The sequence below is a fragment of the Argentina silus genome (genome assembly GCF_951799395.1).
Source record: "Argentina silus genome assembly, chromosome: X".
NCBI lineage: Eukaryota > Metazoa > Chordata > Actinopteri > Argentiniformes > Argentinidae > Argentina > Argentina silus.
The window spans coordinates 41,444,307-41,460,928 of record NC_139653.1 but is presented as its reverse complement, the minus strand read 5'-3'; the positions used below and the strand labels follow the sequence as shown (position 1 = coordinate 41,460,928).

Here is a 16,622-nt window from a genome sequence, read left to right as displayed (position 1 = left end):
GAGTAGGTTTGACCAAGGCCACTGTAGAGCAAGGGAAAGAGCACACAAACACACCCACGCACCCACGCACGCACGCAGGCAGGCACGCAGGCAGGCACACACATACACACACACACACACATACTGTACACATACACATACAGTACACACACAACCAATAGCGCTGTCTGTTTATCAACAGTATCTTTCCCACATACTGAAAGGGCCTTTATCTGATATGAGTAACTGCAAATCTTAAAGCTTGTGATCACATGATGACAATGTAGAACGACAGAAACGGATTAAAACAAGAAGTGTAGTCAGTTTAATATGCTTCCACAGATGGATCCTCAGGCGCAGCTTGCCGTTTCTAACTCAATCTAAGAAGCCATGCAACACTGAGTCATTTAACACTCAAACCATGGCCCCAGTACATTTAACACTCAAACATTAAAATACTTTAGCTGTGCATGGTTGACTGAACCAATGGAATAGAACAGCACCAAAACACACAACATGGGCCAACCAAACAAACAATATGTTTCTCTGAGCAGAGCATGGAGCAGACTACATGAGCTTGCCACTTAAAGGCCTGCTCACATATACACACAGCCTCAATGAAATTAACATGGGGTTGCACTGTGAGACAGCATAAGTAATGAAACATACACTGATAAGACGAATACAATTATAAACACATGCAACAACTACACACACACCCCACACATTCATGCATGCTACAGTATACATCCACAGACACTATCCACACGCATGCATGCATGCATGCACACATGCACAGGGTCACTTCACAGCCTGGAGGAGAGAATTGGGAATAGCTAGGAGTACACAGTTCTGTCTCTGTCTCTTTCTCTATATCTCTTTGTCTCTCTCTCTCTGTCTCTCTGTCTCTCTCTGTCTCTGTTTCTCTCTAACCTTACAAGAGAGGGGTGTTGAGAGAGATGAAGATGAAGAGGGAGAAAATGAGAGGGAAGACAGAAGGGGAATGGGGGGAAAGGAAAGGGAGGAGAAAGGGAGGTGGGGAAGAAGAAAGAGAGAAGACGAAAGAAAGAAGAAGAGCTGAGAGGTAGAGCTGAGAGGTAGAGCGGTAGAGGTAGAGCTGAGAGGTAGAGCTGAGAGGTAGAGCTGAGAGGTAGAGCTGAGAGGTAGAGCTGAGGTAGAGCTGAGAGGTAGAGCTGAGAGGTAGAGCTGAGGTAGAGGTAGAGCTGAGAGGTAGAGCTGAGGTAGAGGTAGAGCGGTAGAGCGGTAGAGGTAGAGCTGAGAGGTAGAGAGGTAGAGCTGAGAGGTAGAGCTGAGAGGTAGAGCTGAGAGGTAGAGCTGAGGTAGAGCTGAGAGGTAGAGCTGAGAGGTAGAGCTGAGAGGTAGAGCTGAGGTAGAGCTGAGAGGTAGAGCTGAGAGGTAGAGCTGAGGTAGAGCTGAGAGGTAGAGCTGAGAGGTAGAGCTGAGGTAGAGCTGAGAGGTAGAGCTGAGAGGTAGAGCTGAGAGGTAGAGCTGAGGTAGAGCTGAGAGGTAGAGCTGAGAGGTAGAGCTGAGGTAGAGCTGAGAGGTAGAGCTGAGAGGTAGAGCTGAGAGGTAGAGCTGAGAGGTAGAGAGGTAGAGCTGAGAGGTAGAGCTGAGAGGTAGAGCAGTAGAGCCTGTCAGTAAATGAAGTCCCCGGTAGGAGGTTGTCATGATGACATGGCTTAATGCTTCAGAGTCTGTTTCTGCAGAGCTCAGTGTCAGCACAGCAGGAGGGACTATAGACCATCAGCACTGCTAGAACCACAAGCAGATTATACACACTACTTCTATCCTGTTAAGAGTTACCACATGCAGATTATACACACTACTTCTATACTGTTAAGAGTTACCACATGCAGATTATACACACTTGTATACACACTGGTAGTTACCACACATTTAAAAAAAATTCACTGTTGTTGTGCAGAAAGAACATTGTTTTCGTTGAATCATCTCTGAAGCCAAGTTCAATTGAAAGGCCCTGCCAGCCAGTTTTACTTCCTGGCTTTTCTTGGAAAAAAAAAAAAAACTAAAAAAACAGAAGCACGGAGTGGTGACGTTACCCCATGGGTATTTTATAAAAAACGTTTGTATTAACATCTTGACCATCCCGCAGTTGAAAATAATAAAAGAAATAATAAAACATTTAAATGTTGCCTATTTAAGTATACATTTGGTTAGAAATGTTATATTACATCAATATTAGACTTTTAACGTTGTATTTATGTAAATAGGCAACATTTTATTAACATTTTTATTTTGAGCTGTGAGATGGTCTGACTTTGACCATCAACTGCCAATGTTAAGAAAACATTCATTTTCAACCAATGTGCAACCATGTAGCAACGTGAAATGATGAGCATCAAATGACAATGTTAGTGTAAGCCAATGTTGAAAAATAACCATCACATAACAACTGTTAATTCCAATCAACATGTGACTAACCAACAACCATCAAATAAAAATGTCAATCCAACATTGATAAAGCTACAGAGCTCCACCATTTGCATTTTGACATTTAAAAACCTTTTAAAAACAACACTCTCACAACTGTTGTACAACATCAGTTTGGTTAGTTTTTTTTGTGACACAATTGTAAATGCCCATGGGGTAGCTAGGAGCACTTCTCAATAAAATGTGTTGAAAGGTTGTTTGACATAGTTGCAAGAAAGCTGTTGAAGGCTGTATTTGACTCTGGGAGCAAACTTTACAAACTGGCTAGCCACATCACACTTCAGAGCTCTATAGCTGTATGGAATGTCATACGTCATGGCACTTGGGAAATTGTTTTAGGAGGAGCTAAAAAAATATAATGTATTGCCCAAAATACATATACTTTGACCTAAATGGCAATTTTCTTACTGCACAATGTTATTGTGCAATAACATTGTGCAGCCCTAGGATGTCATAACAACAAAAATATGTCAAAATGACTAATGACCTTTAAAAGGTCATTGTTATTGTGTGGAAAGAACATTTGTTTTAGATTCATCTCTGACTCATCTCCAAGGCTCTTCCTTGATGTTCCAGGGCTCGGAGTCTTTCATTGTCTTGTGAAGTCTTCCAGAGTCTTACTGAAGTACGTAGTGCTGCCTGTGCCGTGCCCCCTCCTGGGTACTAACTGTCTCAGCCACTATCTGTCTGTCTGTCTATCTGCTAGCTTTCATCTCTCTCCTATTATCAAACTGCTGCTTCTTCCCTCTTTTTTACTGTTCTTCAAAGGTTGTGTGATATATAAATACATGTTCCCCCACAGGCTCAAACACACTCTTTAAACGGCTTGTTTCTTAATTGTTTAAGTGTGACATTTAGTCACAGACTTAGTCTTCTCTCTCTCACGCACACAGCCACCCACCCACCTATGCACACACACACACACACACACACACACACACACACACACACACACACACACACACAGTCACACACACACTGACACACACACATGCATAGGCCCCCAGGAGAGAATCCCTGGAAAGCTGATGTTGAGTGTGTGCCCACACTCCCGGGAGACATGGCCTGGAAAGTTGATTTTCACAGTCAGCCTTCTCTCTGTCTCCGTCTCCGTCTCTGTCTCTCTCCCTCTCTCTCTCTCTCTGTCACTCTCTCTCTCTCTCTCTCTCTCTGTCGCTATGCAGATAGGAAGCCCATTGGGCCCAGGGCAGGTTTAGCCAGTCGTGGTCCCTGGATGCTGTCCTATCACCAGTCGTGATGACTCAGGGCCCAGATTGCCCTCGCAGGAGAACACTGGCAGCCCCAGTCCATTCCAGACCTGTCACCCTGCATTTATCCAGCAGGGAGCATCCTCGCCAGATAGCATGCTCCTCTATACAGTCCTATGGACAGATAGAGTCGGAGACTTTGCATGTATCTAAATAAAAATGACCCCGCCAAGACACAGTTTGTAATAAAATCCTTCTTTCACTGACTCTGATGGTTCATCAGATAGTTGTCCCCTTTGACGGGAATCAAGCTTATGAAATGTCTCTTGCAAAGAAATACAAATGCACAGCCCAGCCTTCCCCAACCTGGCCTAGCACAGCCCACCACTGCACGCAACACTGCACATACCCCAGCACCTAGCCTATTAACCATGCAGCCCAGCCTCTGTATAATTCAGCCCTGTCACCCTGCATTCATTCTGTACTACCCACCCCTGTGTCCAGTCCTCCCTGCATCCAGTCCACCCCCGCACCTGGCCCACCCCCACACCCAGTCCTCCCTGCACCCACCACTGCACCCAACCCACCCCTGCGCCCAGTCCTCCCTGCGCTCAGTCCTCCCTGCACCAAGTCCTCCCTGCGCTCAGTCCTCCCCAGCCCTCCCACCACCCAGTCCTCCCTGCACTCAGTCCTCCCTGCACCAAGCTCAGCCAACAATGCAGCCAGATGAGCTCTGTCTGCTCTGCAGTCCACTCGGCGTGCAAGGTCGGACTGTCGGACACACACACACACACACACACACACACACAAACACACAAACACACACTCAGCCACACTTCACACACACACACACCACACACACACACACACACACACACACACACACACACACATCTTACTCACACTCAGAGAGGTTAGAGCTTCAGCTGCTGAATGAGAGGTGCAGCTACACACACACACACACACACACACACACACACACACACACACACACACACACACACACACACACACACACACACACAAAGAGAGAGATTGCATCAGTGCAGATAAGTAGAAGGCCCAGCCTGGTGCATAGTCTACCACATTAGAAAATGAAAATGAAAATCAATATCCAATTTCTTATATCCTGTGCGCTGTTTATGGCGGGACCAATGCCATTAATGTGCATGGTCAGACTGAGAGAAAAGAGAACATGCAATTTATCTTCCTGGGTTCCAGGTGTTAACTATGCATGAGCTCACCATCAGCATTCAGTAGGCCCTATACTCATAGATTATGATAGAGAAGTCAACATGATGAACTGGGTGAGAACAGAAACAGATAGGCTTGTAATATAGCCAATTTTGCAGACTGAATAAAATAGTAAATTCACTTTGACTGCATTATGTAGCAGATGAATCAGCTAGTCCAGTGAAATCTATAGGTCTCTCAGGCAATCCTGAAAGGAGACATAAAAATGTATATCGACCTATGGTGCTCTCTTCATTACTGATATAAAGTGTAGGCTATGTAGATGTATGCCTGTAAATGAAAGGCCCTCTCCAATTAAATCTATTACTAATTATTCAGTACTATCATGGTGCTACCAGGACTGTAACCAGGGCTCCAATTTTCGTGAGGTGAATTTCAGGAAGTACGAGAGGATCAGTGCATAGGAGGTATTGGGCATGGGGGGATAGGGCATGGGAGGTATAGGGCATGGGAGGTATTGGGCATGGGAGGTATTGGGCATGGGGGGTATTGGGCATGGGGGGTATTGGGCATGGGGGGTATTGGGCATGGGAGGTATTGGGCATGGGGGGGATAGGGCATGGGGGGTATTGGGCATGGGGGGGATAGGGCATGGGAGGTATTGGGCATGGGGGGTATTGGGCATGGGGGGGATAGGGCATGGGGGGTATTGGGCATGGGGGGGATAGGGCATGGGGGGTATTGGGCATGGGGGGGATAGGGCATGGGAGGTATAGGGCATGGGGGGTATAGGGCATGGGAGGTATTGGGCATGGGGGGTATAGGGCATGGGAGGTATTGGGCATGGGGGGTATAGGGCATGGGAGGTATAGGGCATGGGGGGTATAGGGCATGGGAGGTATAGGGCATGGGGGGTATAGGGCATGGGAGGTATTGGGCATGGGGGGTATAGGGCATGGGAGGTATTGGGCATGGGGGGTATAGGGCATAGGAGGTATTGGGCAAGGGAGGTATTGGGCATGGGGGGTATAGGGCATAGGAGGTATTGGGCAAGGGAGGTACTGGGAAGCTGGAGCTTTTGAATTTCTCAAACACCTTAAACTGCTTTTTCCTGCAATCTAGAGAGCCATAATCCTTCTGTACTTGTATATCTGAAATAGGTCTATTTTTTCTGCATAAGTTATCTAATCATACACCTTAGATTAAAATACATGCTCAATGGAGTTCATTCATTTTAGTCTAGGACTAAAGCCCATCATCGATCAATAACCAGGAGTTACTTAGTTTCTGCTTATGGAGCAGAAATAGAGCTGTTATACTGAAGACAGAATAAATGTGCATATTCATTTACTTTTTACAAATTAGCCTAGAATTTTGGTTAAATCAGTAATGAAATAAAACAGTAATGCTTTGCCCTCAGGCATAAGTATGGTATATTTCTCATATGTCCTTGTCTTAGTAACTGTGTTAGAACACTAAAGCATTTTAATGCAACATGTTTACATTTAACATTGACTTGTACAAACTACGTTTACCAAAATGTCTGGTGTCAATAACAATAGAATATTTAATTCTATAAATGCACTGTCTACCTGTCGTTCCAATATTTCCGATTCTTTTGCCTATGCTTTGCTGCCGCGCTTCGCTCCACTTCGAGCGCGCAGGATCTACCCACCATCATGTGCTTGAATGACCCACGATGCGCATATCGGTTTTCTTGATTTGGATAGGGGGAACATCAGCGAACAAACCAGAGCAGCAGAATTTCTAATTGACACCCGTAATAGTTTTTCATTATTGTTTTCCATTTTATTAATTACAAAAAAACATGCAAAACCTTCAGTCAAAATTTCTAATTATGAAAAAATACCCAGGACATGACCTCGGTGTCCGTAATGGTAGTTACGGCCCTGGCTGCTACAGGTGGAAGTTGGACATGTTGCTGCTTCTCCATCGATGCGCGCGGCACGTTCGGAGAGAGAACCCAGATATGGCGCGTGCTCAAAGGCGGGATGAGAATCTGACATCAGGCTGGCTGGCTCATGCTGCCGGTGGCGCCGCGGACTCACATCTTTTCCTCTGCGATAAGGGAAAAGCCGATCAACTGAATAAGATTCGCATTGCCAGAGCAGGCAAAGAGCAAAACACTGCGCAGCTAATCTAGATAATGCGGTCAATGCTTCCCCGGGCTGGGGCCAGTCTCTTGATAATCTGCTCAAATGAGATGTAGATGAGAGATAGAGTTTACGTGCATACCGGATAACTGGTTTCTTCCCTCACGGTCTGGATCTTAAGCAATAGCCTACACAAACAGAATGAGAGAAGTAAAAGGTCTATAATATGCCTAGGAGCTAATCTAAAAATAATCTGCTCTATAATAGAGTTAAAGTCAGATGACTGAGAAGGCCGACAATTATTCCCTTTCATGTATAAAGTCCTCTCCACGTGTGTTTATAGGATATGTCTTCACTACCATAGGCTGTTAAATTATTCAGTTTAACTAATGTAAGGGGGTTTAGGGAAACTGCAGATGATAACTGTATATCTGGTACAGCGTATCAGTTCTCAGCTTCTGAAACGCTGTATGTTTTTGTTGTACATTGTCCCTGTCAAAGTAACAAAGTAACTTACTAAATAAATGAATAAACTGTAGGCTATACAGAGCATGACGCATGGCTTAATATAATTTAAATTGTAGGCTTCTTTTTCCCCTATGCAGAGTTCCAGAGGTAAAGATGTCCGTCCACATCAATAATGATCTCCCTAATGGTCGGATGACAAGTGCAGCCTATTGCATAGGTCTGATACTCACTGGTTATGTTCAGACTAGTATGTTTAGAGTTATGTAAGCGGTACAAATCACCTTTACTGACGAGAGATGTCATGTCATCCACTATACGCCTAATAAGGGAAACGAGAGTGTTATTGAGGGAATGACAGATGTCACTTAAGTTTATGAATGTCATTCAATATGCATGTCACTGACCTACAAACTCTGTCTACACACACACACACACACACACACACACACACACACACACACACACACACACACAGACACGGTAGTTTTAAATTCCTATACTTTAACCTAAGTGTTTTTTTGTAAATATGTTAGACACAAAGGGCTGCAGATCATGTATTCTTTTTCTGTATACAAGTGTGATGTAAACTGCCTTACAGTACCTCAACACGTGGGCTTTGGATATATCAATAAGATTTGTCTACCTAAATAAAACATCTAGCCCTAGCGCTGCGCTGCATTTCTAAGCATTTTCAGTGACACTGACAGTGTTGAATATAAAAGGTCATCAGACCGTTAAATGACTTCTGTCAGAGAACGCTGGCGGATGGAGACCTATGACACACACTGGTAGTAGCCTAACAAGGAATTCATTGAATGATGAGCCCTTCAGACGTTAGGCTAAATCATTACCCTCCACGGCTAGATTGTTAACATTTTGTCCAATATTACAGTTATAGTACAGTATTGCGAAACATTGTAAGACATGATCCGTAGCGTAGCGTGCGCTCTCTCCTTACCCTTCTTCCAGATGCGTATTTCGTTGCGGTCCACCGGGCTCTTTTCTCGGCTTCTGCCCCGGCTACATCCTCCTCCTCATCCCCGAGCAGCAACGCAGCCTCCGAATCCGAGTCCTCTCCCTCCTCCAGCTCTTCGCCCTCCTCCACCTCCACCTCCACCTCAGCCGTCTTCAGTCGCTTCGATGCCCTCCCGTACTCCCCGTCCTCGTACTCGTCGATGAGCGACATGGCTCTTTTGAAAATGGATAGCGGTCGAAACCCTACCTTTATTTGAAAATAGTTCGTGAAAATGAGCTTTTCAGGCGTTTAAATGTCCCTGTCGGTCTTTTAGTTTGGTATTTGTCTCTAGCGCACATCAAGAAAGCTCATTCCCCTGTATGTATGTACTCTCCTCCGCGGGTCTGTATAGCAGAGCTGCACAGTGTGTAGGTGTGAGTGGAAGAGCCCGCCCAACATATCCCCCATTGGACAGTCTATGCTGGCTACTTAAGAATACAGCTTCCGATAGGTCAGTGTTTGTATGTCAATAGAGAAAGCAAGTGCTCCACATTCTGCAGTGAAGAAGTACGCAGAGATTATTGCCGCTGCTCGAGCTGTCAAATGTCTTTCCTGCGACAAAAACACGGTTAAATTGCGACATACTTAGCACCATTTGGCATCAGTGTAGCCGACTGTAGATCACTAGGCCTGGGCGTACTTGAAAAGTTTTAGTTTTACAAAGCTGATAGGAGCTTATATCGACTTGTGCATAAATAAGAACTGCGTAAAACAAAGGAAATTCTTTGTAGACCTACAGTGGCAGTGGCAAACGGGTGACCACTTGCACGAGTGTATAACAAGTATCAATGGGTTAATATCAATGCAAATAAGGTTAGCTGCATCAGACAAAAATGCAAATAAAATGATTATTGCTACTCATACAGTGCACAAGCAATATTAAACAGACATATCCCTCGTAAAGACCTCTTCACCCCCACTACCCCCCTGTACAAGTTTCTTTCCTGTTAATAAGAAAAAAAAAAATCCTTCTTCTAGCCTTGTGACTGCCAATGGCCCCTAGTCTGAGCATTGATTACTTTATCTTATGATGACAGGATAGATGATTCACTTACTTAAACAAATGTATTTGCGTCTGCTAAATGCCATACATGTAAATGTAAATGTAAATGTAACATAAACATAACCTTAATCTCATGTAACCTTTATTTATCCAGATTAGTCTAATAATTACAGACATAGACACCCATACAGTACATAGGCCATACACTCTTCACTGCACCAAAAATGGTTCTTCAAATGGTTCTCCTGTAGGGACAGCCGAACAACCTTTTTGTTTTTCTCAGAGTGTAGCTTTCATCTCTTAGCAGCAGACTGACTTCAGGCTACGGTGAACAGACGTTTCTGTTTCTCAGGGGTGGAACAGGAAGTACACCTCTCTATGGCCCTCTACTGTCTATGCATTCTCACATGGTTGCCTCCTCTGGGTTTGAGGCTGGTCTCATGTACAGTACTAGTGTTGGGAGAAAAATCCATGCCTCTAACTCAATTCATTGACCACCATGACAATAAACAAATGCATCCAGGAGCAAAAATATCTGTCAGAAGGATCTGCATCAGATTTGATCTGTTTATGATAAACGTTCAGAACATGCTCATTCTGATGTTGTACAAAACTGACAATGGGGCAAAGGGTCCACAAGCACCGGTGTTACTAGAGGGAAGGGTGAGAGCGCACCACCTGTTTCTCTCTCTCTCTCTCTTGCATTTCTCTTTCTCTCTCTCTGTTTCACACACACACACACACACACACACACACACACACACACACACACACACACACACACACACACACACACACACACACACACATACACACACACACACACCCTACCTCCTTTGAGTATAGGCTATAGTCAGTGATCAGGCTTGACTGATGAAGATAAGCTGTTGTTGGCCAGGCGGGTTGGGCTGGAATGTGCAGTTGAGAGCAGAGTTAATGAAGAACAGACCCATAAATCAAATCAAATCAAATCACATTTTATTTGTCATGTACATCTCATACATCCGTAATTGACATAGTGAAATGCATTGGGATCTTGCTCAGTCAGCAACAATCAACGATCAGTTTTATGTTTATGTTTATCAGCAGTCTTATGTCCCATATCCTGTGGGTAGAAACTGTTCCGGAGCCTGTTGGACCGGGTCTGGATGCACTGATACCTTTTCCCAGAAGGTAGCAGACAGAACAGGGCATGGTTGGGGTGGCTGGGGTCCCTATTGATCTCCCCAGCCTTCCTCTTGCACCTCTCAGAGTAAAGGTCCTGAAAGGCTGGTAGCTTGCGGCCCGTGATGTACTAGGCCGTTTTCACCACCCTCTGAAGAGCCTTACGGTTGAGGGCGGTGCAGCTGCTGTACCAGGCAGTGATACAGCCGGTCAGGATACTCTCTGTGGTGCATCTGTAGAAGTTTGTAAGGATTTGTGGGTCCATACCAAATTTCCTCAGCTGCCTCAGGAAAAACAGGCACTGGCGCACCGTCTTGATCACAGTGTGGGTGTGGTGTGACCATGTTAAGTCCTCGGTGATGTGGACACCAAGGAACTTGAAGCTGCTGACTCTCTCCACTGCAGCCCCGCCGATGTGGATGTGGTCCCCCCCCTTCTTCCTCCTGAAGTCCACTATCAGCTCATTAGTTTTTACTGATGTTCAGGGAGAGGTTGTTGTCCTGGCATCATCAGTCCACCAGGATTCTTACCTCATCCCTGTAGGCTGACTCGTTGTTTTTGGTGATCAAGCCAACCATAAACCATAAACAAGCCAGCCAGGTGGGTGGAGGCGGTGGCAGACAGAATGGCCATGGTTTAAATGTAGATGAGAAATGGAATGGATTTAGAGATGTTCCGGCTTCACCCAAGCAAGATAGTTGCACTACTCACAGCGATTCTGTAGGCTCTCTCTCTCCCTCTCTCTACCTGTGTTGATGTGTGTGTGTGTGCGTGTTTGCATGTGTGCGTGTGTGCGTACATGTGCGTACGTGTGTTTGGTGTGTGTGTGTGTGTGTGTGTGTGTGTGTGTGTGTGTGTGTGTGTGTGTGTGTGTGCATACATTATAACCATGATTTAAAGCTCCCTACACTTCTTTTGCTTCCCAGCATCTCTGTTTGGGGCTGAGATATCAAAACATATCACACTTCATAAAATCAGAGTGGGAAGAGGTTAGAAATATCCTAAGGGAAAAAAGAAGCATCATTCATAATAGTTACAGTATGTACATATTAGGAATTAGGCTTTAACTTAAGAGACTTATGCCTAAAACTTTATTTATATGCAGATCTACTATTTATACGAATGCATGATTGACATCAAAGTTCACTTTAGCCAAGCATATCTCAAGATAGAAATGTGTTTGCAGTGTTGAGGAATAGTTCCACTACATGTACCTCAACTATTTTGCAGTAGTTTGGTGGTAGTTAAACTAAATTATGGTAAATAATAATGGTAGTTAAACAAATCTTAGTAGTGTTTTCAGTGGTTAATTTTTTTTGCCATGTAGAGGTGTAGTGAGCTTCAGTCACTACTTAGTACATTTTTCCAAAAAAAGAAAAAAAAAAGAAATACGAATTTAACTATAATACCAAGCCTTAAACTTCAAATTGCCCTACTATTTCTATTTCTTTCTGTCGTATGGACTGGTCATCTGTCAGTAACTTAAGTTAATAAGTTAACTTAACTTAACTTTTTCAAATTAGGTTTAGTTTTACAAACTATATTTCTCTCAAAGGTTAAGAAGGAGTGTAGTTTAACTTCTTCCCTTGTAAGGTAACTTAGTCAAATAACATTTCTGAGTAGCTTTCCCAACACTGTGTGTTTGTCTTCGAACTGTGGAACTGAAAAGAAGGATGTGAAGTGTGTTTGTGTATCTCTGTGAGTGTGTGTGTGTGTGTGTGTGTGTGTGTGTGTGTGTGTGTGTGTCTATCTGTCTGTGTGCATGCAATGTATTTGTGTATCTGCGTGGGTTTTTTGGACTATAGCCCCTGCTTGTGCTAACCCCCCAAACCCTCAAATCTGTGGAACACACAGCACCATTGAGGAAGCATGACAGAAGAATGAAAGCTTTGATATATAAACTCTGTTTTATTCATACACTGGCATGGTCAAAATCACGTCTAGGGTTAGTTAGGTTAGTTAGGACCTGGATAAGTTTGAAGCTCAAATAGAACATACCAGTCAGGTTGTCCTGGTGTCATTCAGGCCTATTCAGTAAAGAGGGGGCAGGTGTTGAATAAACATCAGGCAAGGATTGTCAATTTGATGTTGCAACGTTAGGCTGGTATGTAAGCTTCACTTTTGAATGTCTAAATTGTCATACACTTTTCTATCTGTATGCTATTAGCAAAGACTATGAGGAAATGTTTGGGTACCATATATGATGTCACACCAACTGATACTCTGGTTTGCGTTCTTTAGGCTTGTTCCCCATTTCTCAGAGATTGGTTGACTGTGGTCAACTACTGCTATTACACACACACACACACACACACGGCACACAAACGCACACACACACACACACACACACACACACACACACACACATACACACACACAAACACACAAACACACAAACGTACTACACACACACACATGTACACGCAGCACACATTCTCAAAGAATGTATTACTACACACAGTCCCATACTACACAAAGACTGGGAGATTAAGTCAGAAGGACATTATAAGAATTACAGTGCCCTGCGTAAGTAATGGGACAGTGAAGCATTTGTTCTTCTTCTGGCCATACAGTACACTCCAAAACCATTACTATGAGGGAAAAGTAGAGATTCTCAGCTTTAATTTGATGGTATTTGTGTACATATTGGTTTCACCATTCAGAAATTACAACACTTTTTACGCATTTATGCACTTATTTAAGGGTACACCAATTGTATAGATGGGTGTGTTTGTGTGTGTGTGTGTGTGTGTGTGTGTGTGTGTGTGTGTGTGTGTGTGTGTGTGTGTGTGTGTGTGTGTGTGTGTGTGTGTGTGTTGCGTCAATACAATCCACCACCACCTCCCGTAGGCAGGGCAGTAGGACCATACTGGGAAACAATTTTCAATGCTTTCAAAGGTGTTGCCATGGTTTCCAGATATAAAGCGCATACCTCTTTTACACCTGCAGGAGTCAACATATTTCTATTTCCACCTGCTAAAAGTTGCTTATGTTAATTTAATGCATGGGCCTCCAGCTGAGATGGTAATGCATATTAGACAGGGGGTAGGGGGACATAACTCCTCCCGGGTGAAGCAAAGTGTAGAGGATCTTTCAGCTTTTGTGGAAGAAATATATATATATATATATTTTTTTTAAATTAAAGCAATTTTATTGTTTGTTTGTTGGTTGTTGTTGTGTTGATGGCTACAGCTCAATTCCCTCATCATCATTCCTCATTACAACAACCTATTATAATGTATAATCTATCTATGATTTTTTTTTTAATAGTTTACAATACAAACTATGATCATGTATATGATGATATAAACTCCCTCTGTTGTTGAACCCTGGAACATTTCTCTTTACAGGTACTGTAAGAGATTGTTTTAGATATGTGATCAAACACTCCACACATTCAGTGACAAGTTCTATTCCTAATTGTCCTCACACTAGCTCTAGAATGTTGATGCTGGTCCCATAGTAACGGTGGTTCATTCCACCCCCACTTATCTACATGTACATTCTAAAGAGTTGGCAAGGTTCCATATTCCACATGCTGGGATAATGAGTTTTCTATCACCATTGTGTCGATTTCTTTTCTTCTCCACTTATATAACTGTTCTCTGACTGCCATGATTTTATCATTACTCATAATAACCTGATAATGCCTTAGCCGTGACAAGCTAAAATAGCATAAAAGAAACCTTTTCACACTTTCCACACGCAGTGACTGCATCACTTTGATTAGGTTTCCTCATGTGAAACTAGTTCATACTGTGATGTCCCAACCCTACCAAGGATGACACTGTGTGATGTTTAACATTGTTTTCAGATAAATACTTTTGAAAAAAAAAAGTATGGTATTACTAATGAATAGAATAACTGTACTGAGATAGTGAAGTGAAGACCAATAGATATTTAGAAGAAATGTAGATGCAACCAACGTAGTATGAAACAATATTCACTAACCCTACTATCAAAACTGAATAAAATAAAGCCTTCAAATTCCAGAGGCTCTCTGCACTCAAAAAGGTATGTTCAATAACAAGACTATTGCTTCAAAACGGAAACTCAAATAACTAGAGTGTAATACAACAGGATAAGTACCTAGATATTCCTAAGTAACCATGACCAACACTTAACCCACTTAACCCACTTTTGGCATATACATACACACTTGAACAGAAACCATGGTTCTTAACTGATCAAGTCTATCCACACACACCTCTCCTTCCCCTCTCCTTCTCCACTCCCCAACTCAACACACACCTCTCCTTCCCCTCTCCTTCTCCACTCCCCAACTCAACACACACCTCTCCTTCTCCACTCCTCAACACAACACACACCTCTCCTTCCCCTCTCCTTCTCCACTCCTCAACACAACACACACCTCTCCTTCCTCCCCTCTCAACTCAACACACACTTCCTCTCCTCCTCTAATTAACACACAACTCTCCTTCCCCACTCCTCAACTGAACACACTTCTATATGTATGGGAGCAGGGAGGCAAAGTTGAAAGGAGATTCAGCAACTTGTTAAAATTCAACACCCCATCCCTTATGCAGGGATGGGAGCAGAAGGCTTTGGGGCTGACTTCTAATATTGAAGTTTGAAGTTTTTGAGGGTTGAGCAAAGGAGAGTTACTATAGCAACACTGAATAAAGTGGAACGGCTGACGGCCTTTGACTCTAGAGTGTCTGAGCAGATTCTACAGAAAGGCTGAACTCACGTCGTTCAAAGGAATATGAACCAACAAGCTGAAAGCATAGAATATGAATAGAAATGTGCCACACGCGAGATGAAGTTACTGCATGAATTAAAACATGTTACACATGAGATGATCCCACAAATCTGACAGACAGGCATGGACAAACACCTGATTGAACCTGATTTTTCAATACCAGATAAAACACCCAAAACAAAACTGAGCATGGAACTGAATTTCTCCTCCTCTTCTCTTGACTTTAATTTGATCTTGTTGCTCAACCTTCTGCTGTAAGTTTAATTTCCTTAGGAAAAACATGTACTATACAGTAGGTCAAATACTTAGTGAATCAGGTCCTTCAGATTTAAAAAAAAAAAAAACAGACGCAAGCGTCCTGTAGGTCTCTGTTCTTCTAAGACCAGGTAGAATCAGGCTAGTTTCCCTAGCTAAGATCAGATCCAGTGGAGGCTGGTGGAGGTAGAAATCGGAAGACAGGCTCATTAATGCATGGTTTGATACAATTCCTCATTCCATTCCATGCATTACAATGACCCCGTCCTCGATTTCTACCTCTACCAGCCTCCACTGGTAAAATCAGTCTAGATCCCCTAGCTGCCTAGCAGCTCTGAGTGTATTCTGGGGCTTTTTTCCTAGAATGTAATATTGTTTGCAATTGCTTTCTGGCTGATAGTAGTCATGATTGCGGTGTTGTTTTAATGTAGACATGCAGTGATAATTCCTCTAAAAGGTTTTCTGGTTGAATAGAATATGATGCATGTTACAATTAATGCTTTTCCTGCTCTAACAAGGAGTTGAAAAGAACAGCTGTAGAAAATTGGTGCCAATCTGTGCAGAAAATCGATGCCAATTATTGTGGAGTTCAGGAATCTTTACCAAAATTGCTATCTTTTTGAGCGATCAGTTTGTAAAAAATGTTTTATTAGCTTTTGAAAAGGGACAGACATTGTTATTCAGTGGAGCAAAACATTTGCTTCTCATCCTTAGTTTGCAGTTCTCTATCAATATTGTTTTTACCAGCATTATGTTTAGTTTAGTAGTAGAGTCAGTGAAGGACTCAAAGTGATCATTAATGAAGGATCAGACGGTGGATCTTCAGAGTACAAGATGATGTTTTTATTGACAAGACAGGCACAGATAAAACAGGCACAAAAGCAGCAGACAAGACAGGTGACTGGGAGGATAATTATCCTCCTCTCACAGTTATACCTGGTTCTACGCCTTAGAAGCCCATGTAACCGTGAGAAAACCAAGAAAGCTACTCAGCGACTAAATCTGCATAGTGACTTAAACGGCCTCT

At 43.2% G+C, this 16,622-nt stretch overlaps 1 protein-coding gene across 1 annotated transcript in view; it reads right to left on the bottom strand.

The window, feature by feature from the left end:
* hnrnpll (heterogeneous nuclear ribonucleoprotein L like) overlaps window positions 1-8,769 on the bottom strand; it is a 37,766-nt gene extending 28,997 nt beyond the window's left edge. Inside the window, exon 1 of the mRNA XM_083695360.1 lies at window positions 8,394-8,769. Coding sequence (XP_083551486.1) covers window positions 8,394-8,621 — 228 coding nt within the window. The 5' untranslated portion in view covers window positions 8,622-8,769. The remainder of the gene's footprint in view (window positions 1-8,393) is intronic.
* Between the last annotated feature and the right edge of the window lie 7,853 nt (window positions 8,770-16,622).